General features: G+C 28.7%; 1 protein-coding gene across 3 annotated transcripts in view; it reads right to left on the bottom strand.

Moving 5' to 3' along the window:
* Window positions 1-2771: 2771 nt before the first annotated feature.
* The window catches only part of LOC107439613 (nucleosome assembly protein 1-like 1), a 26995-nt gene continuing 4187 nt past the window's right edge, over window positions 2772-25579 (bottom strand). For all 3 annotated transcript variants that reach the window (XM_016052269.4, XM_071182142.1, XM_071182143.1), the window contains exons 2-14: window positions 23192-23229; window positions 21815-21894; window positions 17383-17612; window positions 16458-16544; window positions 16321-16378; window positions 12124-12194; window positions 11975-12040; window positions 11759-11898; window positions 10585-10730; window positions 9321-9343; window positions 6824-6940; window positions 3878-3970; window positions 2772-2943 (exon numbers count right to left, since the gene is read on the bottom strand). In XM_016052269.4, coding sequence (XP_015907755.1) covers window positions 2869-2943; window positions 3878-3970; window positions 6824-6940; window positions 9321-9343; window positions 10585-10730; window positions 11759-11898; window positions 11975-12040; window positions 12124-12194; window positions 16321-16378; window positions 16458-16544; window positions 17383-17612; window positions 21815-21894; window positions 23192-23208 — 1203 coding nt within the window. In that variant the 5' untranslated portion in view covers window positions 23209-23229 and the 3' untranslated portion in view covers window positions 2772-2868. The remainder of the gene's footprint in view (window positions 2944-3877; window positions 3971-6823; window positions 6941-9320; window positions 9344-10584; window positions 10731-11758; window positions 11899-11974; window positions 12041-12123; window positions 12195-16320; window positions 16379-16457; window positions 16545-17382; window positions 17613-21814; window positions 21895-23191; window positions 23230-25579) is intronic.

The following is a 25579-nucleotide window of genomic DNA, read 5'->3' as shown; positions in this document are numbered from 1 at the left end:
TACAAACTTACAACAGTAAAAGAAATAACATATTAGTTACTAAATGGCATTATGTATGTAAGAGCGACTTCGCTGTAAAGTTAGTAAAAAGTATTAAAGGCGATTTCGAACATTGTCGCCAAGGAAAATAAAAAAGTAGTAATTTAAGTGCCTTACACTTGAAGCAATACGATGATTTTAAACTAGGTATGTAATTTTGTCGTGAAGATCTTCACGACAAAATTACATACCTAGTTTAAAATCATGTTATCTGTTACCTATTTATGTTACCTAGTTATCTGGGCCTTAGGACAAATAAATAACTTGAATATTTTAAACTAGTGGGCTGCGCCTCTGCTCGCCAACCCCCGAAAATTGTTATGCAATCTTATATGGTTTGCTTCGCTCGCTACTAACTTAGCTACATTGCAAATGCACAAAATTCTAAGAATTCAAAACAATCCTTCAAATTCATATAACAACTTTTTTTTTTACTGAATTCAAATAAATGACATGTAATTCGTTAAACCTATTAGAAATGTGCTATAGTATAATTCGTGATATAGATCAAAAATCGTCAAATAAATTCGTAATATATAAATTCGTGAAAAAAAGGGCTTTCGACAAAATACTAAAATAGAAATCTATCGACTAAGACCACTCACTTCTGCTTAGCTTAATAGTATGAGATTGCCGGTGATAGGGTGAATTTCGGAAGAGATCACATTTGGTGAGAATGCTCTCTGGTTATTTCAGTTTCCGTTTTTAAAAGCGCTATATGTTGAGCCACCTCAGCTAGATTTGGCATGTGACTCTTTTAGTGACAATCATTGGTCGATTTTCTAGCGTTGCCATCCGGGGAGTTGTAATGAGGCTTTTTTTTGTCGCCGTGTAAGAGAAATATATATACAGAAGTTACTAAATTTTTTTTTAAAAATTTCCTGGCGACATTTTCCGCCTAGGGGAAAATTATCAAAATCATTGTCTTATTCTCAGTTTCTGCTAACTGTTATGAGCCCAGGTAATGAAGCATTGGAGTAAGTTTTTAATTATTAAAAATTTAGACCACATACGCTTTTAATTTTCACAAATTTGTGGCTTTTTCTGTGTAGTGACATTTTGAGCCGTTTTCAAAATAAGCGTTGACAGCGCTGGTATTAAATACGCTAAACTTGACTTAACAGTTGAAAACTCACAGCAGTTATGAAAAATAGCTTTAAGATAGATTCTTAAAGCAACAGCAATCAAGAAAAAAACAAAACAAAGAATATCCTTCCAAGATATGTCTCAGAGCCACGTCCATTTTCTAACCAGCTGTATTTATCATTGATATCTATGATGCAATGTAGTTTAGAAATTTAATTTCAAATCGTCGCATACTAAAAATATATCTTCAAATCGTGTTGTGCTTTCACGAATTCGTCTTTAAATTTTAATTTCAAATTCTTTAAATAAATCATAAATGCTGCTCATTTGTCCCTCAACTGTTTAAATAAAAAGGTGAATATTTTCCATTTTCAAGGTGACTAAAATCTGGAAAATAATCGAATTTCAGAAATTCTAAAATTGAAATATAGGGCTCACGCAAAAAACGTCAGTTCGATGGCAAAAAAAAAGCTTGCTATGAAGTCATGCACCCTATGTTTTACATTTTAGGTGTACCAAGAATCGAATTTTTTTCTTTGTGAAAGTCCTCTTAAACATAGCTTTTAAGTTTCATATTACTATTCTATTCTGCATACTTGTAGAAATAATTGGCTGGACTTTAAAAACGGTTATATAGCTTAAATATTAAAAAAAAAATGCTTTTTTTAATCTCTAATTCGGTGCGATTTTTCCCAACTAAATAAAAAATCTGCTAAATGAGTGAAAAATGCTATAAAGTATAAAAACTGATGATAATGAAAGATAAGAGATATGTAGTACGTGACTGATAATAATTAAAGGTAAAAGTAACGTTAAAATTCACAAATGTTAAAGTAGTTAAAATAGCATACAAGATTCGATGCAACTTCAGTGTACACTTAGAAATTTCAACGGTCAATAAGTTTTACTGAAGATTTTTATTATTGTACAGTTCGCCAAAAAAAAGTTGAATATCTTAAATAACTTTTGATATAATGAATGATTATTATGTATAACGTATGTTACCGTTAAAGTGTATAATTAAGTTATTTCATAGAATAACGAGGTATTTCATGAAATAACTAGACATTATGATCAGAAGCTTAGCAATTTTTTTTTTTTAAACAAGAAATTTTATTAGTAAATGGTAAAAATATTTTTATGAAAAATTTACAACTTCATTTAAATGTTTAACTGAAAAAGGATTTAAAAGGGTAAGTTTCAAAATAAAATTTCTGAAACACTCATGCCTGCTATTCTCAAACTGAAAAAAAAAAAAAAAAAATGCAGTAAATCGCAATAAAAATAAATATCAACTATTGAATGAAACGTGACTTATTTTCCAGAGAAAATTACTAATCAATAACTGAAATACAGAAAGAATTACACTTCCTACAAATCTAAATTGACAAAGTTCTTAGTTTTAAATGCCAAATAGTAAAAATATATAACTCGAGTTTCTACTAACTCTTCAATAACATTTAACTTTTTCCAATAATAAATAACCTTGAAGTAATTCAAAAACAGAAAAGTCAGTTTTACTTCCTTAAAAATTTCCTATTTGAGGGCGACTTTCGAAAATCATAAATACGGACTAATAACGAAAACTTTCTCCAGAACTGATCTTATGCTACAAGTTTGTTTAGTGAAAGAAAAGAATGCAAGAATTGTAAAAAACCAACTTTATTAACACAGTGCAACTCTTATAAGCTTAGCTTTGGAACGGGTAATTATATATGGCATGAAAAAACATTTTTATATTCTTTACTGCTGTTTACATTCAGATGGTACAGGAGCCTGCCCCTGAGAATTTTGCTGGCCTCTAGATTTCTTTCGATTCTAGAAAGAAAGAATGCAAATAAATATTTAAAGTAGTAACATAACAGAATTACACAAGTCAAAACAGCCTAACATTCTAAATATATAAGAGGTGGCCATCAACTTCTGACTGAAAATCTGGGGTAGTCTGTTAGCAATGGAAATATGAGTAAAACCATTATAACAGGGAAGATTCAAATTAGAAGAGAGTCTTATTGAAAGTGACATCCTTTAACATAACCAGTATATAATTTAACCGTATCACAATAAGCACCAGCAGTTTTATCAACAATTGATTTAGCAAATATGTAAATAGTGTAAAAATCCATGCATCGTAATATTGTGTTAAAAATTGGGTCTTTTATAATCATGCAGAATTTTGTAGCAATAAGCGTTGAAAAGGCGATCGAGAAAAACGAGATCTGTGCAAATTGAGCGCATTAAAAAGTGATGACTCAAATTTGCAATTCAAAATTTTACATTTTTTATTTTTTAAAGAAAAAAAGTCATTGTGTTCAGAAGCCACGGGTTTTCAACCACATTTATGCTTTAAAAAATTTTTAAAAAACACTAGGAGCACAGAAAAGTCTGCTAATAGTCTCCTTTTCCTGAAAATATTTGCTTTTTTAGACTTATCAGGCAAAAAAAAAAGTAGTCTTAGTCAGCTCGGGCTGAAAATAGTTGCAAATACTTGCATTTTTGTCAGCTAGCAATCCTGAAAATAGCAGAAAAATGTTTCATGGCTGAGGTGATATTTTAAAGATGACAAACTCTGAAAATTTTGGATTTCAATACATCTAGACCTGTGACACTGTTTTGAAACTCAAGTCTTTGTTTAATAATGTACAGCAGTAACATCTAGCCGACAGTCACTTAAAAAAAAAAATTTAAAAAAAGAAAAGAGAAATTCCCAGAAACAGTGATATCATTTAAACATAAGAGAAATGGAACATACCAGGCACTGATTATCATTTTCTTCATCCTCTTCATCTTCCTCATCTTCATCCTCATCATAGTCTTCATCTTCGTCATCTTCTTCCTCATCATACTAAGATTATACAAAAAGAAATATTTTTAACAGAAAACATATTTTTATATTTAAAAAAAACTAATCTAAAAAAACATCCTGCTAAGTTTATTTTTTAATCATTATATGGTATGAAGCACATGTCAGCAGGGTGATAATGATTGACAATTTAAACACAAAGATTTGACAAAACCTAAAAACATATCTGTATGGCAACATATTTTAATAATATTACTGTCAAAGAAAAGCAATACATAAAAATTATCTAGCTTTTGAAAATTTAGAGCTTATTTTTGAAAAAGACTCAATAAGATGAAATTTTGTATGTAAAAAAAAATTAATGATGGCAGTTCAGTTTTCAGACTCGCAATCACTCAAATACAGATACCCAGGGTTCCCACTCAATTTCAGAAAGAAAAAATATTCCCTGTTCTTACCAGGTCAATTTCAATGATAATTGGGACCATATTTTATCTATACAGTGTGATTTTTCATCAGAAAACTTAGATTCTTCTACTTGTAATGCCATATACAGGGGTAATTGTGAGCCCAAGTCAAAATTCCGGAAAATTTCTTGAGTCAAAAAAAGAAAAGGAAAAAAAAACCCAACTTCAATTGAAAAATTAGAAAAAAATTTAAGGCTTTTTATCCTTTTTCCCAATATTTCTTGGTTTACTTAAAATAGGTTTAAAAACTTCACACATTCCTATACCATTTACACATACCTATGATGACCTGGCGAAGTAATTAAAATTTACAAATATGTCTTTATTTCTTGAGTTTACGATTATAACAACTATTTACTGATAAAAAAAATGAATATTAATCATGAATATAAGCCTATAAAGTATCTCTCTGCCTCTCCCTTACAAACAAATAAAATAAACTGTTTTTAAGTTCCACCTTTAAGAATGTGACTATGTGATCAATGATTTTTTTTTAAACGTCTGGACCTTCGATCTCCGGAAACTTCCGGATCACCGTTAGCAAAAAATCCGGAGCATAATCAGCCCGGCATGTATTAGATTTTCTGTGCAAAAAAAAATCAGAGACTGTGGGTGGAAACATTTCAGTTTGATTAGAATGTGAAATTTTTATAACAAATAATTGTAATAGATGTTAGAATTATTTAACTTAAATCTGAATAACCGACTAGTTATTTTCCAGGTATGATATAGAAAATTTCCGGGTTTTTGTAAAAAAAAAGACTGCAACTTTCACTGATTTTTAGAATTAAAAAATTTTTTCTGACATTTCCAGGTTTCCCCTGATCCATGGGAACCCTGGACACAACTGAAATAAAACATAGTTTAAACGTAAAATAAAATGTATAACTAAGTTTTCCAATAAAAAAATAAGCACCCTCGAAGCACTTTTTTCAATTAAAAAAAATTATAATTAAGAAGTCAGAGATAGAAAATATCTCTTGCAAAATGCATCTGACACGTAAAATAATATCATGATTTTTGTTTAGTTCTTAGCAATAATCTGCATGACAAAGAAAACACTTCGAAACTTCTTTTTATAAATACTACTCATTCTGAGTTCACAGAAAGATCAGTTAATGCAGCAACCCTGAGAATTAATCAGAATTTTATACAATAAAACCTGTACCTAGTGGTCGAGACTAGTGTTTAAATACCAATACTAGCACTAGTTTCTAGATCAAATTATCTTGGCTGCCTGCAAAGCTGTAAGTCTCATTCAAAGATAGACAGCGATTTAACACAGCCTTTATATTATTAAAATGCAATTTTAACATTTAATTAGAATTTGGGAACTAAACAAATAGATAGCACTGTCAAAAGTAAAATTATAAAGCATTAAAAGTTTACCTTAAAATGTAACCAGTGGTCGAGACTAGTGTTGAAGTGTTAACACTAGCACTAGTTTCTGGATCTCATTTAATTTTGGCTGCCTGCAAAGCTGTAAATCTTAGCAAAGATAAACAGCGATTTAACACAGCCTTTTTAAAAAGAATTTTTACATGATCTCCGAAATAAAAGTCCCTGAATTGTCTAGGAAAACGCCAGTAAGATTCAACCACATTTTAAAATAAACTAATATTTCATAGATTTATTTAAAAACAAAACTTTTGTTTTGCTCTACTACTTTTATAGCTATTTTATCTTTTTTTAAGTCATATTATAAAATGACTTTCAATTTGTTAATAAGACAATAAGATTTTAAGATAAGACAATAAGTTTACAGGGAGAAAGAATCTGGAAAACGACATAGTCTGTATGAATCTTTGAAACTTTAAATATCATGTTATAGCGACATTGAAAGAGAATCAATTCTATGTGATGTTGAGTTTTTTGCATTTTAAAATACATATAAAAATCTTAAATTATATGTAACCGTTAAAGTGTATACTAGAGTTATTCCTTAGAATAACTAGCTATTTCATGAAGTAACTGGACAAGTCAGTTAAAGTATATAATCGATAAAAGTCTCATATTCCTAGTTATTCTATGAAATAACTATTGATAAACCGTGAAAGTGAAAAATAAATTTTATTCCTATTGCAGATTAATTATAAAAAAGCAGATTATATAATTTAATATAAATATTAATTTATCAAAACATCACCTAAAAGCAACGGAATGAAGCGTACACCTAAGTCATTGTAAAACAGCTATAATCGGTTCAAAACTGACTAAAAGCAGCTCAAATTTTTTTCCAATTACTTATTTACGATCCAGTATTCATGCTTTAACAATCAAGTAATTGCTACTATATTAGAATACCTAATTCAGAACTATCTTGGCACATACATAACTCCTCCCACAAAGCATATAACACTAGAAGTTAACTTACAAGAAACAAATATGAACAGAGAACTTTTAAATATAAATCTAAATAACCACTTACATCATCATCTACCATGTTTTCACCAGTGAAGAATAAAACTGCATGAGGTATTACTCTGTCCTTAAGGAGATTTCCTACTTCAAAATCATTATTAAGGATATTTTGAGTTTCTTCATCCTACATGGAAAAAAATTTATATATTTACTAGAGCAACTAAGCAGTTGTATGAAATAAGGATGCTTTGAGAAAAATACTACTGCCATTTACTTTTAGAAGCTTATATATAACAGGGGTCTACCAAGATTTTGGAAAGATTCTGTCTGGGTAAAATCTAAACCTAATTTTGCATTATATCAGGTTCTTTCTAATGAAGTCTTACTTGAAGAAAATCTCTTAAACTTAAAAAATTAAAAAAAATTTTCACACATCACTGCACAATGACAAATTTTGAGCTTTTTCTTTAATATAATTATTCTGCTCATTGATAGTCATGGCAATTAAATAAAATTTAGAATAAAAGTAAAGTCCTGGATCTATAAGTCAAAAAAATACTAGTACATACATGGAATTGAGATAATTTCTATTGCTTATACATAGGAGTTTCTCTCATAGATTTGGCCTACTTTGAAGACAAATAAATGTGTTTTGATTATCTTAGTGATCATACTTCAATATAACCATTATTAACATAAATTAGTCAACATTTTGAATTACAAAGTATTAGGAAATACTTCAAATGTTTAGCTTTTTCCTTGTGAAATTAACAATATGCAGGGTGCATAGCCAGATTTTTCAACAAAAAATAAGCACCTTTTAAGTACTTTTCAAGTACTCAGAAAATATTTTTAAGCCCTTTCCAAAAAAATTTTTTTTAATTAGGATCTGTGCAGTACAAGCAAACATTTTTTCTATCATTTAAAGTTTTTAATTTATATACATAAAATCAATAACACTTTCAAAATCTTTACATAATCATGATAAAATAACTAGTTTCTGATAAATATTGCAGAGAAAAATTGTGAAAATCATCCATTTTTCGTTATTTAGAAAGACAATTGACAAGGCAGAGAAAAAATCTCTTTTTAAAAAGTTAGAAAATGAAGCAATTTTTAAAAACCAAAATAAAAAACTTAAAGGGCTTTTAAAAAGCGTAAAGCAAAAATAAGCACATTTGTTAAGCACATAAGCACTTATTAAAAACACATCGTACCCTGATACAGTCGGACCCCGCTATAGTGAACCTGGGAAACAGTGAACACTCGGATGTAGTGAACTTTTTTAGCGGTCCCGTCCGTATTCCTATTTAAATAATGTTATTTTTAACGCTTATAGTGAACAGCTTAGAACTTGGAAACTCTGTTATAGTGGACTCAAATTTCATTTCTTTAAATATCTTTTTCAGTCCTCCATCTTTAAACTTGTAGGTGTTGGGACTGAAAATGAATGCATTCCTATAAAATGTGTCATATTACTCTCCTTTATGCTTATCACTTCTAACTATACTGTAATAAATGTCAAACAGATCATTTATCTTATACTCCCCCCTCCCTGACAAGCCTCCCTATATCTCTTTTCCCCAAACTTGCTAAACAACTAGTTAACTTGGCCACCTGCTGAATTTTTGGAATTTTCTTATCTGTTCAAACCATATTCTTTACAAATCACCCCTTGACAATCAAGAAGGGGAACAATTTAACTCATTCTACAGATGCTCTCTTCATATTCTTACATTATCTATTTGAGTCAAGATTTTTATTTCAAAAGCAGTGAAAATGGCAAATTCTCTTAAGAGAACAGCGTTTTCGATAGAGGACAAAGTTAAAATTGTAAAGCGTATTGATGATGGAACTAATCAATCGACACTGTGTAAGGAATTTTGCTTGTCAAAATCTACAGTTTCAAACATTTGGAAAAATCGAAGTGCAATTCTTGCGCCATACGACAAAAACATGGTTTCATCGAAAAAACTGAGTGGAGCTCAAAGAGAAAACGTAGGAGATGCTTTGTTAAGATGGTTCGAAATCTTGTTCAAAATGTAAAAATCTTGCATTCTTTGCACATTGTAGATGTAGATTCTTTGCACATTGTAGAAAATTGATGAACTCAATTTAAAATCAAATTGTGTTCAATCAAAAATCACAAATTTTTTTCATAAAAAGTGAAAATAAAACTAATATTTAGCGACGTAATTACTTTTTCCATCAATTTTTGCTTTATTATCTGTTAATTAGTTAATAATTTTTTAAATAACTTATGCAAAATTGCAAAGCCAATTTTCAATCATTCAACTGTCTTATGCAAAAAATATTCTTCAAAAATTTTGGATATAGTGAACCATCGGTTATAGTGGACACATTACTGAGTCCGCAGACGGTTCACTATAGCGGGGTTCGACTGTATAATGCATTAATGTAAGTTATTTACAAACATTAACAGAACATTAAAAGTTTTTAAGCCTGTCTCAAATAACTACAACATAACATTTCATTATGATTCACATTATAAGTACTGAACATAAAAAAAGTTAGCCTAACAGTTAATTATTTGATAAACTTACCATTTCTTCAATGTTTTCAGTAACTGAAAAAAAAGGATAATTCATTAATATTGTATTGAGAAATTTATACAAACAAATACACTAAATAATAAGTATGAGGGGTGCAAATTGTATCCGATCGCGATATTGGATTTTAAAACAGCAACACAAATTGCGACATTGAATTTTAAATCTCGCAAATACGAATCACAATAGGTAAATTCTATCCAAAATCTATTTTTGATATTACAATAACGTGAATACATAACGCAATGTTGGATTTTAAAAATGTGTGAGTACGAATCGTGATATCAGGTCTTAAAACTAAAAAAAGAATGCAAAAGCACACTACGTCACTTGCAGGTATCCCATGGTAGAGTTAGTTCAATAAAATCATACAAAAAATTTATTTTAGTGGTAGGTTAGTGTAATTAAAGTTCTCCTAGAAAGCATGGTTAAGAAACCAAAAAGGGTTCATACAGAGATCAGAAACAGAAATCCAAGGAGTCCAAAATTTTAAGGACTTATTAAAAATTTTAAAACTTTATTTGTTAACTGTTTAGTTTAGTTTAGAAAGATAACTAAACAGTTTTTTTTAAAATTAAAAAGCAGTTATTATAAAGAACTTGGAAAAATTTATATTTTGCATAAGATATTTATTTTTAGCCCTTTTGAAATAAATTTTGACTTTGTCAAACTTCATCAAGAAAAATAAAGTTATAATTTACCACATAAATACGCTTTCCAGCTTCAAATATTTTAAAAAATCCTGTTGGAGTGCATAGTACAGATGTTAAAGATTTACATAAAAACCTTCTTATCTTATATTTTTAAATTTGAATACATAAGAAAAATCTAAGGCATTTTGTATAACAAAAAAAAAGTAATTTATTAATTAAGTTTGCTTGTTACATGTAAAATTAAAATTATTTGCTATTATTTTTTTTCTTCTAACTCTTGCAATTCAATTTTTTTTTAAAAAGTTTTTCTTAAACTATTATATTTTGACAGCTAAGTCATATTTAGTTTCCCTGCTTGGACAGCAGATTCATCAGCGAACTTAGAAAGTTCATCGATGCGACGCAATAATCTAAGGAGTTCCTAAGGACTAATTTGAAATCTAAATAGTTCCAAGTACTCCTTGGAGACTTATTTACAAGGAGTTTCTTGGGAGTATAAGGAGTCTGTACGCACCCTGATAATGCATGGTTAAGAAAGATGAACTATTCAAGTGGCATTGCGATAAAAATATTAGACACTATCTACATTTAAAATTATATCTTACCTGCAGGAGGACTGAAGAAGTTAAAAAAGGACACATTCTGAACGGTTTTAGTTACAGTTCTAACAGCACCTCTGGCCTTGTGCTTTTGCTTCTTTTTTATTGTCTTAACAGTGACATTTTTACCTTTCTTCCAGTCAATTGTGCAACTACAAAATAAATAAGACTTTTCTTACAGCAGGCTTAATTAAAACACTTCAACATAAAAACAATAACAAGAAAAATTGTACCTACTATAAATTTAAACTTTAAGGAAAGAGAAAAAAAACCTACGTTGTAATTAGTTATAACTAACTATGAAAATCTTATAAAACAGAATACGAACTTCTAATTTCTATCTCTCACTATTTCATAACTGGCAATTTATTCCTCATCTGCAGTTAATGGTTTTAACAATGGAAACACTCAATTATTCATCATAAAAAGTTAGCAAAAATTACTAGTAAAATATTTGATAGTTTTGTATAAATATAAGTAAATATAGTTTTGTATAAGTTTTTCCCAAGTACTTTAGCAGGAAAAAATATTTAAAAAAAACTAAATTACATTTTCGAAACACCATTATATGACTTTAGACAAAAATTGTACAACACCCAGCAATAGTTTGAATAATAAAATGTGTGCAAAATTGGGAAGTTAATTTTAATTAACCCTTAGAATCAGAATTATTTAAATATATTTTTCATACTCTTGCATCAATTTAGGTCAAAATAAATTAATATATTTAGCATTTAAATAACTGATGGTAATGAAATACAGCAGGAAACATTGTTATCTTTCTCTGCGTTAAAAGTTATATCTTCTAAACATGGCTTATTTCCAATCAATTTTTCCAATTTGCAACTGTTTAAATCTAAAAGATACAATAATTCAACATTGAAATTTCTCTAATTTACAAAATCTATTCTACATAAATTATTAAATATGAACGAGAAAAAAACAAACTATTTTAGATTTTAGTATAAATATAATCCAAGTTATCCAACAGAATTTTTATAGTAACTATTAGACTGCTTATTATAATTAAAAAATTGACAAAATTTTTATGCTTCTAATTAGAGCATAAAAAAATAAAAGGGTTACTGGTGTCCAAAGAGATATCTGCTGTCACATCAGGAGACTAATTTTGTCACCACCAGATTAAAAAAAGAAAGTGACAAATCTAAAAGGCCCATACCCTTTAGCTTTGACTATTTCAGGTCCTTCAAATGAAAATACATCTGCTGGATCAGGAACACATTTCAATCCATATTCCTTAGTTAAGACAGAATTTGTGAAGTACTCGTTTGGCTCAAAATGAAATTCCAAGGTGAAACTCTATAAATAAAAAAACACTTTTAAAATTCTAAATCTTCAGTTTTCACAAAAATGGGAGAACATTTGCCCAACTTACCATAGGATCGGCAAATGTGGTAGCCTTGACATCGATCAAGTGTTTAAGGATGGGTTCATCATATTCCTGTTTCAAAGAAAAATCATTAACATTTGAAACTGAACTTAAGATAAAATGAGTGAAAGCTTAACTAAAATACAATAAAATACCTCTATCATTTCTTGAATAGATGGAGCATTTTTGAAAGCAGTCAACCAAAATTCAGGAAGGCCTTTTACTTCTGAAAAATAGAATAAAATAAAATTATTTAAGTATTTCTAATTGCAAAACTATTCTTTCAAAAAATATTCATTCTACATAGTGATAGTCCTTTGTCAAAAACATTGCAGATTGAAAAAAAATAATTGATATATTTACATTTCTTTCAATACTGTGAAACGTAATACCTGAAAAACTTAGGAAATTCAGTGTAAAATTGTCAATTTTAGAAAAAGGGTGGGTTATATTACCCTAAGCCCTTCCGTTACTAATACTTTAATATTTTTTAAAAGAAATTGTAAGAGCAAATAAAAAACTTTTGCAATAATAATATTACAAATCAAATAAAATATTAGAAAAAAGGAAAATTAGAAAAAAGAATTCATAATAATCAGATGCATTTACATTATATATTAGCTTTAGATGAGTGACAAGAACTGAGAAGAATTTAATAAAAATTTTAAAAAAAATTTTACTGACCAATATGAAGAATCCCTGAGCATAACTTTTAAATTAATTTTATAATCTGTATCTAGTGGTCGAGACTAGTGTTTAAATACTAACACTAGCACTAGTTTCTAGATCCATAATCTTGGCTGCCTGCAAAGCTGTAAATCTAATTAAAATAAACAGCTACTAAACACAGCCTTTGTGTCAAAATGCAGACTATATAAAGTTATAACCAATAAAACATCCAGAGTTTATGTTAAAATGTAACCAGTGGTCGAGACTAATGTTGATGTGTCAACATTAGCACTAGTTTCTGGACCTAATTTAATTTAGGCTGCCTGCAAAGCTGTAGATCTCAGCAAACAAGATAAACAGCAATTTAACACAGCCTTTTTTTATTTGTTACATAAGAAATTGGTGACATTTAAAATTCTGCTCATTAACATACAGAGCATACCCGACAGGAAAAAAAATCATTTATACTATCAGTATGTTATAAGCTTTAAAACAATTATTTGTTGCAAAAAAAAAAAATTTTTTTAAATCATTTTAAAAAAAAATTAGGACATTAAAAGATAATTAAAATGTGTCCAGTGGTCGAGACTAGCTGCCAAATGACAGCTCGCACTAGTTCAGGGGTGAAAGTTTCAAAAATTGTCAAGACTGAAAATTTCAAAATCAGAAGTGAGCGTGCCCCGTCCAATAATTTTAAGTAAACAAAAAATTAGATATGAATTCTTTTCATAAAAATTGTGAACAAACTTTTCAATAAAAACTAAAATACACAAAATGTAAATACGGCTTATAAAAATTCCGTATTTATTTTAGTAAATCTACTATTGTTAAGGAGTATAAACAAAAAATGCAAATAATTATTTATTTCAAGCAAAATTACTTCAGCTTTTAAATTTTTTTCAAACATTTAATTTTCTAATAAAATAAAGTGCTAGCTATCATTTTAAGGAAAAGAATAATACTTGGCTAAGTTAATACTTTGTTAATAAATAACAAAAACAATTTTCAAGCTAAACATAGTTTAATAGTAAAAATAATATTCAACAAAATGCTGATATTTAATAAATGTTAAGTCTACAGTGCTTATTAAAATAAAAATATATTGATTGAAAACATATTGCATGTACACAATTATCTTTACAGTATACTTATCAATTTTAAAAAGAAAAGTTATGAAATTTTAATTACTAACTAAAATGATTTATAAACAAACTAAAAACATTTTTATATTTAATTAAAATTTACCAATTCTTAAAATAAAAGTACATAAAAAATAAAGTGATTAATAAAGAGTAATGATTTAACTCTTTCGAAAATAGTTAGTTATAAAAGACAGGCATGAAAGTGGACAAAAATAAAAAAAGCTGAACTTTTATACTGGGAGGAGAGGGGGGCGGGGGTATGATACTGAGATTTATGAAAGCAACTTTTAACTATGCTGGAAGATTTTTATTTAATATTTAAAGTGGCAGAAGCATTTAGACAGTTAACTTTAAATTTTTCTTAAATATAATTTTAAAATTGCGACCACTACTATATTAAAAACAATTAAGCAATTATAGGAAGGCACGACTATTAAATTACTTACTAATGAAAAATATACCACATCTTTACAGTAACTAATTCAAGAGAAAACTTACTTCTACTTCTGTCAAAAATCGCGATATTGGATTTCAAAATCGCGTGAATATGAATCGCGATATTGGATTTTAAAATCGTGTGAATATGAATCGCGCGGCTGGATTTTAAAAACTCGCGTGAATATGAATCGCGATTTTGGATTTTAAAATCGCATGAATATGAATCGCGATTTCGGGTTATAAAATCGCGTGAATATGAATCGCGCGGCTGGATTTTAAAATCTCGTGAATATGAATCGTGCGGTTGGATTTTAAAATCGCGTGAATATGACTCGCGATTTTGGATTTTAAAATCGCATGAATATGAATCGCGCAGCTGGATTTTAAAATCGCATGAATATGAACCGTGCGGTTGGATTTTAAAATCGCATGAATATGAATCGCGATTTTGGATTTCAAAATCACGTGAATATGAATCGCGCTGTTGGATTTTAAAAACACGAAAATACATATTGCGCGTAAATAAATCGCGTAATTAAGAATCATGATGCATAGTTTTAAGATCACGTGAATACGAATCGCAGTGAGTAATTTTTAAATAGCGTACAAATAAGAAAAACGATATCTGATATTACAACTGCGTGATAACGAATCGCAATATTGGATTTAAAAATGCGTGAATACGAATCGCGATGTTGGATTATTAAATTGAGTGAATAGGAATTCCTAGTACGGCTGTTAAATCGCAACACGTAACTATTAAATCAGTTAAATACGAAAATCAATTATTGATTTTAAAATCGTCTGATTAAAAATAGCGATTTTAGCATATTCCCTCGCAGTTCCTAATATTTAAAATTCCGAAAATCAGCCAAACAAAAGAAATCAAATATCGGCGGTCGGAAACGAAACGCTCCGACTATCGTTCGGGAGGCTTGGGTTCTCTAATTGGACTCCCCAAAAATTTTAGTTTTTTGAACATGGTCGAAAATTTTAAAAATTGGGAGAAAAAGCGGATTTCCGCTTTTTTGCGGAAGTCTTTCATCCCTGAAAAGAAGATTAGTAATATTCCGTTTTGCTCCGTCTTGTAGTTTTTTTAAAAAGACGGAAATCCGTCAAAATACGGAAAACTTTCACCCCTGCACTAGTTTCTAGACCTCAATTATTATAGGCTGCCTGCAAAGCTATTTTTCACTTAGATAATAGCAATTAAACACAGCCTCAAAACCACACTAGAAAACTCTAAAGGGAAACAGCGTAATCAAAACTGCTACCACACACGTCTAACATTTGGAATGATATTTTTATTAAGATCAAAACACTGTACATAAAATTATCATAATTCAACATGCTTTCTAAGATCAAATGAAAACCTTAGATCAGAAACAAATTAGAACCATTTATGCTTTCCTATTTAATATGAATTAGAGGGAAGCAATATTTCTGACATGATTTAACAAAGACCTAAAATTGCACTACCACTTTTATACAAAATAGAAACCGACAATCGGGAGTTGTAACCATTCTTTTGTATTAGAACCCATTCTTCAGACTGCTCCCGGACACGCCAAAATAAGAAGAAAAAACGGTAAATAACTACAAAGTAAATTTTTCAAATATTTAACTATTTTTGATTACTTTTTAAAAGCTATAGCAAGACATAAGTACTATAAAGTGGTGAATTATATATGCCTACGAATTATTTCGAAATAATGGTGGAAAAAAATCTACTAAAATGAATTTATTAAACCAAGAATCACAACTGATAAACTACCACTTTAAAATATATATTTGCTGTCCGGAGCAAGTTGGCATCTCTGCAAGAGGAAAATATAAGTATTTTAAACAATAACCAATTGAAAAAATACATGCATAGATCTAGTACAATACATCCTATATTTTTATAGCTGATTAAGTTATTTCAAATGTATAATTGGTGTTGCCAGAAATGCCCAGCCAATATAAAATGTGCCACAGAAGAGTTCCAAAATGCAATTAGCTTTTCTATTTGTAACAAATCTATTATTTACGTAAGTTTTTTTTTTAAAAAATATAATGAACTATGAACAGATTCTAAATTAAAATAAACAAAAAGAGAATTACCAGTTTCTGTTTCTTTTTCTTTGTCCTCACCTTCAATTTTAACTTTTTCTAAATCATTCTAAAAATTAAAAAAAAATACATGAATAAAATAATTCTAGAAAGGAAATACAACAAAAATCAATAAATTAACAACTTACAGACATCTCTAACTCTTTATCAGAATCTGACTGGAATTCACACTCTTCATCTGTAGGATTGTATGCACCAGTAATTATAGCTGCACGCTGAAAATAATATAAATGATATCTCTTAAAAAAACAATTGTTGATTTCATAGTTAGTAAATTAAACTTTTAAATAGTCCAAAAAGTTTTCCCATTTTTATTCTTATTTTTAAGTGTATTTCATAAAAATACTGATCTTCATGGGGAAAAAAAATAAGTTAAGGTAGGGTTAATAAAATTTTATTTAATGTTTTACCTAAAAAAAGTTAAAAATGCTTTACATTAAAAGAAATAATTAAAAGACTTAAGATGGGTTGGAATTTGCTCATATTATGCAGGGATAGCAAAGTTTAGCCCAGCCCAGAAAAATTATACCCGCCAAGTAGGTTTTTCATCAATGTAATATTTCCAATAAAATTTCCTTACAATTATAAAACCAAATTGTTCTTCAGAATTATCAACTTATTGTTTCATAAATTTAACCTAGCGACTTAATACAAAATTATATAGAGTAAAATATTTATATAAAGTTGGTCTAATCCCAAAGGTACAAAATAGCTAGCACTGGGAGTAAAGGTGTGTATACATAGGACATTGCTAAATTATATATTATTTATGTATAAAACAAATGTGTAATATGCATACACATAATACTTATGACATGATTTATTTCAATACACACGCAATATTCCAAAATGAATATAATTTTTTAGACAAAGTATATAGAAATAAATTATGCAGTTTAAAAAATTCTATATTATGTTAAAAGATTAGACCAAAATAGCCCCATTTTATATAAGATCAGAATAAATTCATACAACTTTTATTTGACAGCTGTAATGTTGCTTGTAAATAAAAACTTTATAAATACCAAAATTAAGCCAAAAGCAAATACTCACTTTATCGTATAATGGTTGAAAGATTTTTTCATATTTAATTTCCAAGGCATGAAGTTCTTTAAAAAATTCAGATTCTTTATTAACATGCTCTAGTTGAATTCCTTTTAAAGCTCTTACAAGTCTTCTAGCTGATTTAGACATAAGGTTAGGATTTAAAGCACAGCTCATTTTCACATGTTTAAGTATCAGATCATGAAGTTCTTGATCAATTTCTTTTTGGTGATCATCTTCTAAAAAATAAAAAAAATTCATTAAATTAAATGAACTTTGAAAATTAAATAATTTAATCACATATTATTTAAGTTATTGTTCAGATCAGCCTTATGTTGAATTGTTAAAAAAGATAATTTTAAACTTTTACTGTGTATAGTAAAAAGCAGAAAGAACAGAACTAAAGAGGTTAATAGCAGGAATAAAGAAAATTAAACTTAATTAAATATACATACACTTTTGCTAAAATAAAATTAAAATAGAAATTTAGAACAATGAAAATACTGAAATTAAAATAACTTAAAATAACCATAAATAAATAACATTATTTCAAAGATGCCTTATTAGTTACTAATTACAGTCCTAATAACAAAACGAACACATTTAAATGCTTACAATCAGTTTTTTTTTTTTTTTTAAATAATAAAGAACATTTTATTTTTATTTTATAGCCGGCGCTAAACAGCCAACCTAAACCAGAAGACAAGGGAACACCTGGATCAAGTATTGGGAGAAATTTGCCCTTGTCGAGGACTTTTTGATGGAACTAACCATCTTACTGCTCTCAAAGAATACTAATTATTTTAGCAAACACACAGGAAGGTAATAGTTGACAGACAACTAAGCCTGTTGGCGCAGTGTTGCAAAAAATTGTAACCTAATATGTACAAAAGCATGAACATCTATTTATTCCTCAATGGTTTAAATAGTCTTGTTAAGCATTTCCTAAGATCAGTAAGAAAAATCTTACTGCTCTCAAACAATACTTATTATTTTAGCAAACACACAGGAAGGTGATAGTTGAAAAACAACTAAGCCTGTTGGCGCAGTGTTGCAAAAAAATGTCCATGCTGCTGTACATATTAGGTTACGTCTTATTTCATACCTTAATGAATCAAATAGTCATGTTAAGCATTTCCTAAGATCAGTAAGAAAAATCTTACTGCTCTCAAACAATACTTATTATTTTAGCAAACACACAGGAAGGTGATAGTTGAAAAACAACTAAGCCTGTTGACGCAGTATTGCAAAAAAATTTCCATGCTGCTGTACATATTAGGTTACGTCTTATTTCATACCTTAATGAATCAAATAGTCATGTTAAGCATTTCCTAAGATCAGTAAGAAAAATCTTACTGCTCTCAAACAATACTTATTATTTTAGCAAACACACAGGAAGGTGATAGTTGAAAAACAACTAAGCCTGTTGGCGCAGTGTTGCAAAAAAATGTCCATGCTGCTGTACATATTAGGTTACGTCTTATTTCATACCTTAATGAATCAAATAGTCATGTTAAGCATTTCCTAAGATCAGTAAGAAAAATCTTACTGCTCTCAAACAATACTTATTATTTTAGCAAACACACAGGAAGGTGATAGTTGAAAAACAACTAAGCCTGTTGGCGCAGTGTTGCAAAAAAATGTCCATGCTGCTGTACATATTAGGTTACGTCTTATTTCATACCTTAATGAATCAAATAGTCATGTTAAGCATTTCCTAAGATCAGTAAGAAAAATCTTACTGCTCTCAAACAATACTTATTATTTTAGCAAACACACAGGAAGGTGATAGTTGAAAAACAACTAAGCCTGTTGGCGCAGTGTTGCAAAAAAATGTCCATGCTGCTGTACATATTAGGTTACGTCTTATTTCATACCTTAATGAATCAAATAGTCATGTTAAGCATTTCCTAAGATCAGTAAGAAAAATCTTACTGCTCTCAAACAATACTTATTATTTTAGCAAACACACAGGAAGGTGATAGTTGAAAAACAACTAAGCCTGTTGGCGCAGTGTTGCAAAAAAATGTCCATGCTGCTGTACATATTAGGTTACGTCTTATTTCATACCTTAATGAATCAAATAGTCTTGTTAAGCATTTCCTAAGATCAGTAAGAAAAATCTTACTGCTCTCAAACAATACTTATTATTTTAGCAAACACACAGGAAGGTGATAGTTGAAAAACAACTAAGCCTGTTGGCGCAGTGTTGCAAAAAATTGTAACCTAATATGTACACAAGCATGAACATCTCTATTTATTCCTCAATGGTTTAAATTGTCTTGTTAAGCATTTCCTAAGATCAGTAAGAAAAATCTTACTGCTCTCAAACAATACTTATTATTTTAGCAAACACACAGGAAGGTGATAGTTGAAAAACAACTAAGCCTGTTGGCGCAGTGTTGCAAAAAAACTTCCATGCTGCTGTACATATTAGGTTACGTCTTATTTCATACCTTAATGAATCAAATAGTCATGTTAAACATTTCCTAAGATCAGTAAGAAAAATCTTACTGCTCTCAAACAATACATATTATTTTAGCAAACACACAGGAAGGTGATAGTTGAAAAACAACTAAGCCTGTTGGCACAGTGTTGCAAAAAAACGTCCAGGCTGCTGTACATATTAGGTTACGTCTTATTTCATACCTTAATGAATCAAATAGTCATGTTAAGCATTTCCTAAGATCAGTAAGAAAAATCTTACTGCGCTCAAACAATACTTATTATTTTAGCAAACACACAGGAAGGTGATAGTTGAAAAACAACTAAGCCTGTTGGCGCTGTGTTGCAAAAAATTAATCCAACAAAAAAAAAAAGGTTTCAACATAAAAATAAAATTACATTTCATTGCATTTACATTATTAAACCCACTAAAGCCCAGAAAGTAAAAAACAATTCTATTATCTTTATCTGTTTCCTCTAACCTAGTACCTTTCTTTGTACATATAATTCATTAATATTTTTGATAGATACATTTTTCTGTTTAAGATTACTGAAACCATGTACTGAGCTACTATATTTTTAAGGGATAACAGTAAAAAAAAAAAAGCATTAAAGGTATTTTCTAACCTCACGAATATTGTTTTAACAATCTACTAAGCAAATCTTGAAATATCTTGATTCATGTGTAGATTGCAAACTGCCAGTTTAAGTCAAAAAAAGTAATAAATTGATTCTGACAAATGGCTAAAGTTGATATCCATCCAGTTTGCCACTGCACGCAATTAAATTCCAAATGAAAAATTGTAATAACAATTAAATAAAACAGCTTAATTTAATTGCACTAGCAAGACAGACCTAATTTAAAATTTATCAAAAGAGCACTTTAGTACCAAATAAAAATGAGAACTCTGAATATACAGGATAGTATAACTTGCATTTTTTCCGGCAGTTCAGAAAGTGAAGTCTTCTTTTTTTAAAAAAAATTAAGGACTTTAATAGTGAAAAAAAATAATTTCCTATCAAATATTGAACGTTCTGTCAAATATCGAACGTTCAATCTTTTTCGCTCTCTTTCTGGCAATGACATGATTTTATGCTCAAAATTTTTTTGTTTTTTGCTCTCAAAAATTGATCAAGATGAATTTTGACCTTATTAGAAATAGCTTTCACCACAAATTTTTTTTTTTTGGAGACAAGAGACTTGTTGACAATTCACTTATTCTTCCAAGTAATTTGCACCTCAAAAATGGATAATGTTAATGATGTTTGAAAAGCTAATTCTAGGAGTCAATGATGGCACTAATTTCTTTCAGCGATCTCACACTTGCCAGTTGGCATCAACTAATGCCTTCATAATAAGTTCATCAGCTTCAACTAGTGATGCATCTTAATTACCAGACTGAAAATTTGCAAATCAGTTTCAGCACTAGTCCTTCATAATAAGTTCATCAGCTCTAACTAGTGATGGATCTTAATCACCAGACTGAAAATTTGCAAACCAGTTTCAGCATCAGCACTAGTATACTGTCAAATACAACTTCTCCATATATATTTCATTATTTTAGTTGATCTTTACCTTTTTGGCAATAATTAAGTAAAATATGCCCCAAAAAAATGATTTTTTTTTAAAAACCTGTATTTGATAGAACGCCAGCCAAAAACTATTGCTCGGAATCAATCTAACTTTTTTACAAGCAAGTCTTGTCATATCAGCTATACAAATATACATTATATCAGATATACAAATACAGATATATGATTATGCAGCTTAAGAGTGAATTTGGTAATGAAATACAATAAAGTCTTGTGTTAGGAAAAATGAAATTACTTTACAAACAATATAATAAGTAACAAAAAAAAATAAAGATAAACAGAAAAAAAAATTTAAGATTAGATCAGAATACACAATGACTGTTGAATATTTATTGCAAGTTATGTGTCAAATAAAGTAAACTAATCCATTATTAGAATTTTTAATTATGAAAATTTTGCTTACTATCCCCAGCTTCATCAGCTTCTATTTTAACAGCTTCACATTTTTCTGGCTCATTCTGCTCTTTAGGGCCATCTGGTCCGCTGCAAATTAATAGTTCTTAAATACTCTGATAATAAATGAAGCCATTATTGAAATAATCTAAAAAATAGTTTTAAGCACTTTCTTGATAGGTGGTTTACAGTCGAGAAATAATCCGCAGTTTAATATTAGTATATTTAAAAATTATTACTTGGGCTCAAAATTTTTCTATTGAGATAAACTAAAGCATGCGATTGATCAAAAACAAACTGATCAAAAATTCTTTTAAAGTGCCACAATTTTACTTTATTGAATATTATGCCAATAGCCCAAGTTACTAACCTTACCATAAGACACTGAAATATTTGACTAGTCCTTTAAATAGAGTTGAGAAACACTGGTTTACAGCAATCAGTACATTATGAGTACATCAGTACAAGCATTTTTGCTCACAGCATAGAATTTTCAAAAGCACAATTACTCAACAAAAGTTTTCTTAATTTTAAAAATATTTTTAAAAAAACTAACACTTCTAAAAGTGTTTTCTTCAAAAATAAATATAATGGCAGAATCACATTTTAATCATTAAAATTAAAGATAAGGTAGACTTCGAATGAGCCATGATATATATACTTAGCAATACTGTTTATCATTACTTTATATTCACACACTTATGTTCTGAAAAGCTCTTTAAAATACTAAAAACTAATCTCATTTCTTTATATAACTTTTAAAGCTTATGCTCAGCCTCTTTAAACTTAGAAGATTGCTAATCTGTCAACAATAAAAAAAACTTAAGCTTTTAAGATGAAAGTCAGTAGACTAAATTTTTTTTTCTGCATCCTTAGAGATAGGAAAATTTTTGTATCGATATCTGCCTTAAAATACTCCCTTTTGTGCCCTTTTTAAGGACACAATGAAATAAAAAGGAAAAACACATAAGGAGACAAACCCTAAAGGTATAACTCTGAACAATTCCAGGCTAATCATTACTTACATTTTTTACAAGTACAAAAAACCTCTTGCACCTTCGGAATGGTAATAGGAGCAAACAAGTAAAGATACAGAAATTTCTTAGAGTTAAAAAAATAAATAAATAAATAACTAACTATTAAAAATAACCTGAAACACTTTCCATTTTTTAAAAAAAGGCATTAAAATGTTCTCAACTTAAATTTCATAAAATTAAAAAAATTAGTAATTAACAAGTTACATTGACAGGTTATAAAATATATATCTGTCTAACAGTTGACAATTCCAAATTTATTAATTTAAATTATCACTCATTAAAATGAAGAACTTAACATAACTATAGTATAATAATAAAGGAGTATAGTATAATAATAAAGGAATACTTACTCCTTAAGATCACCCATGTCCAAAGCTTTTATTTAAACCTAAAATAAAATTTATATTTAGATAAAAACAAGTATTAAGTAACACCCTTAATATAATTTTGAGGAAAAAAATAAATGTACAATCAAACAAATTGAAACTACAGAATCAGGGCCCGCATGAAGAACTTCAAATTATTAGCAGAGTATCAATAGTATTCGCCAAATTTCAAAAATACTAACATAATATTAATTCCATAAAAAACATCAAATTTATTATAAATTGAACTATTTTATAAAATGCAAATTTAAATCAAGAGTCATTTGACAGTTAAGGAGAAGTAAATGAGCAATGGAATGGGAGAGAAAATGAAAAATGTAGATGTTTTATTGTCTTTGAGAAAAAGAAATAAGAAAAAGTTGGGGGTTAATATCCGATTACTTCTTAGATTAGAGTAGTAATATAAGGATAAACCTGAAGCAACATTAGATGCTTTAATAGATTCAGATCATCTTTTAAATAAAACTTTTCATTCTTTAAATCTTATTTTGTAATATAAGAATTCTTACTGTCTTGATTGTAATCCAGGGGTGATTGTGACCCAAGTCAAAATTCTGGGTTAAAAAAAGTTTAAATTCAAAAAAAATTTAAACCAGGTCTTTTTAATTTTTTTCAATATTTCTTAGTTTACTTAAAATATATTTAAAATTTTACACATACCTATGATACCCTGGAGAAGAAATTAAAATTTACAAATGTGTCTTTCTTTCTTGAGTTTATGATTAGAACTACTATTTACTGATAAAAAATTAATATTAATCATGAATGTAAGCCTATAAAGTATCTCTGGCTCTTCTACCTCTGAAAATTTGATTTCTGGAAACTTCTGTGATCAATGATTATTTGAAACGTTTGGACCTGCGATCTCCGGAAACTCCCGGATCACTGTTAGCAAAAAATCCGGATTTTTTCCGGAGCACAATCAGCCCTGGTAATCAAGAATTTTTTTCAAGCTATCTGCAACTAAGCTCTCTAGGATAAGATCTTTCTGCAAGATACTTTTAATAATAACATATATGTTACTAATTTAAAATAACAAAAACACTGTTTACAAAAAAAAGGACTCATTTTCGCATTCTGTTGGAGAGGGACACACAAATTTTAATCTTCACATTTTGTAAACAATCAACATAATAAAAATTTAAAATCATGAAGTTCGTAGTAGTTAACTGCAGAAAAAAAGAGTGATGACGAAATCTTGAGAATCGTACTTCGCAAATGCGTGTTTTGTTTCAAGATAAGGTTATAAAAAATATGGCATTAAAAATATCGAATTTAAAAAATTCAGAGAAATTAATCGCAATAACTGCCAACAATTTGATAGAATTATTGCATTAAAAAGTAAATACTCAAATGCACGATTCGAATTTTCCATACTGTTTGAATTATATCGCGATATTTAAAATCAAATGGAAAAATCAATATCAATAAATACCGAAAATACAATCGAAACATTACAGCTATTTACGATACTGTCGGTGTAAATTTAGCGCTTCAAAAAGTGATTATTTATATGTCTGTTTCAAATATAACTTGTAAATTTTTGTAGAAAAAAACATTTAAAACTTTAACTTTTCAATAAAAAAAAAATCTTTCTGCAAGACCTAACATTCTGTGACAATATCACAGTGCCACTGCGATTCTGACAGGGGGTATTACAATAAGTTTATTTTGCTAAACAATGTTATTGTAAAAAGAAAACAAATTTTTCAAAAATAATTAGATGTTAATGTGCATCTAGCTACCACTCAACCAGCTTTGACACAAAGTGTAATGGAAGTTTCATCATGCAATATCATGTGATCTGGCAATGAACGTGTTAATTTAGATTTAATGGGCCTTTTTGTTGTATAATCTCCGTTGCTGCTCATATTACCTAGACTTATAATGATTGTAATTAGTTATGCAACATATCAAACATAAATTACTATAATAAAAAAAACACTAATTTGTTCAGGAAAATTTGTACTAACTTAATTTTAAGGATCGAGGAGAATCCCATTTATCTTCTAAGTAGCAAAAGTCATTCGCAGAATGCAGGGTTGGGTTTTTGACGTCAAAAAGTGGTTTTTGACATGACAAGGGTATAATACTGGTTTAAACCGTCAAAAACCCGTCAAAAATGTCAAAAACTAAAGTTTGCCAAAAAAATATATAAACTTCAAAACTACCAACAGTTGCCATGCATTATATTGAAATTTAATTATACTATAGGTAATCAGCAGGTTTTAAAATATTTTTTAATTAAAATTAAGGTAAAATAACAGATTTAAAATCTCAGAAATTTATATTCAAATGCATGTGCAGAAAAATTTTGCACAAAAATTGTTTAAATATTTATATTTAAAAAAA

Source organism: Parasteatoda tepidariorum, chromosome 6 (assembly GCF_043381705.1).
Source record: "Parasteatoda tepidariorum isolate YZ-2023 chromosome 6, CAS_Ptep_4.0, whole genome shotgun sequence".
Lineage (NCBI taxonomy): Eukaryota > Metazoa > Arthropoda > Arachnida > Araneae > Theridiidae > Parasteatoda > Parasteatoda tepidariorum.
The sequence above is the reverse complement of the archived record's forward strand: the minus strand, read 5'-3'. Positions and strand labels throughout refer to the sequence as shown.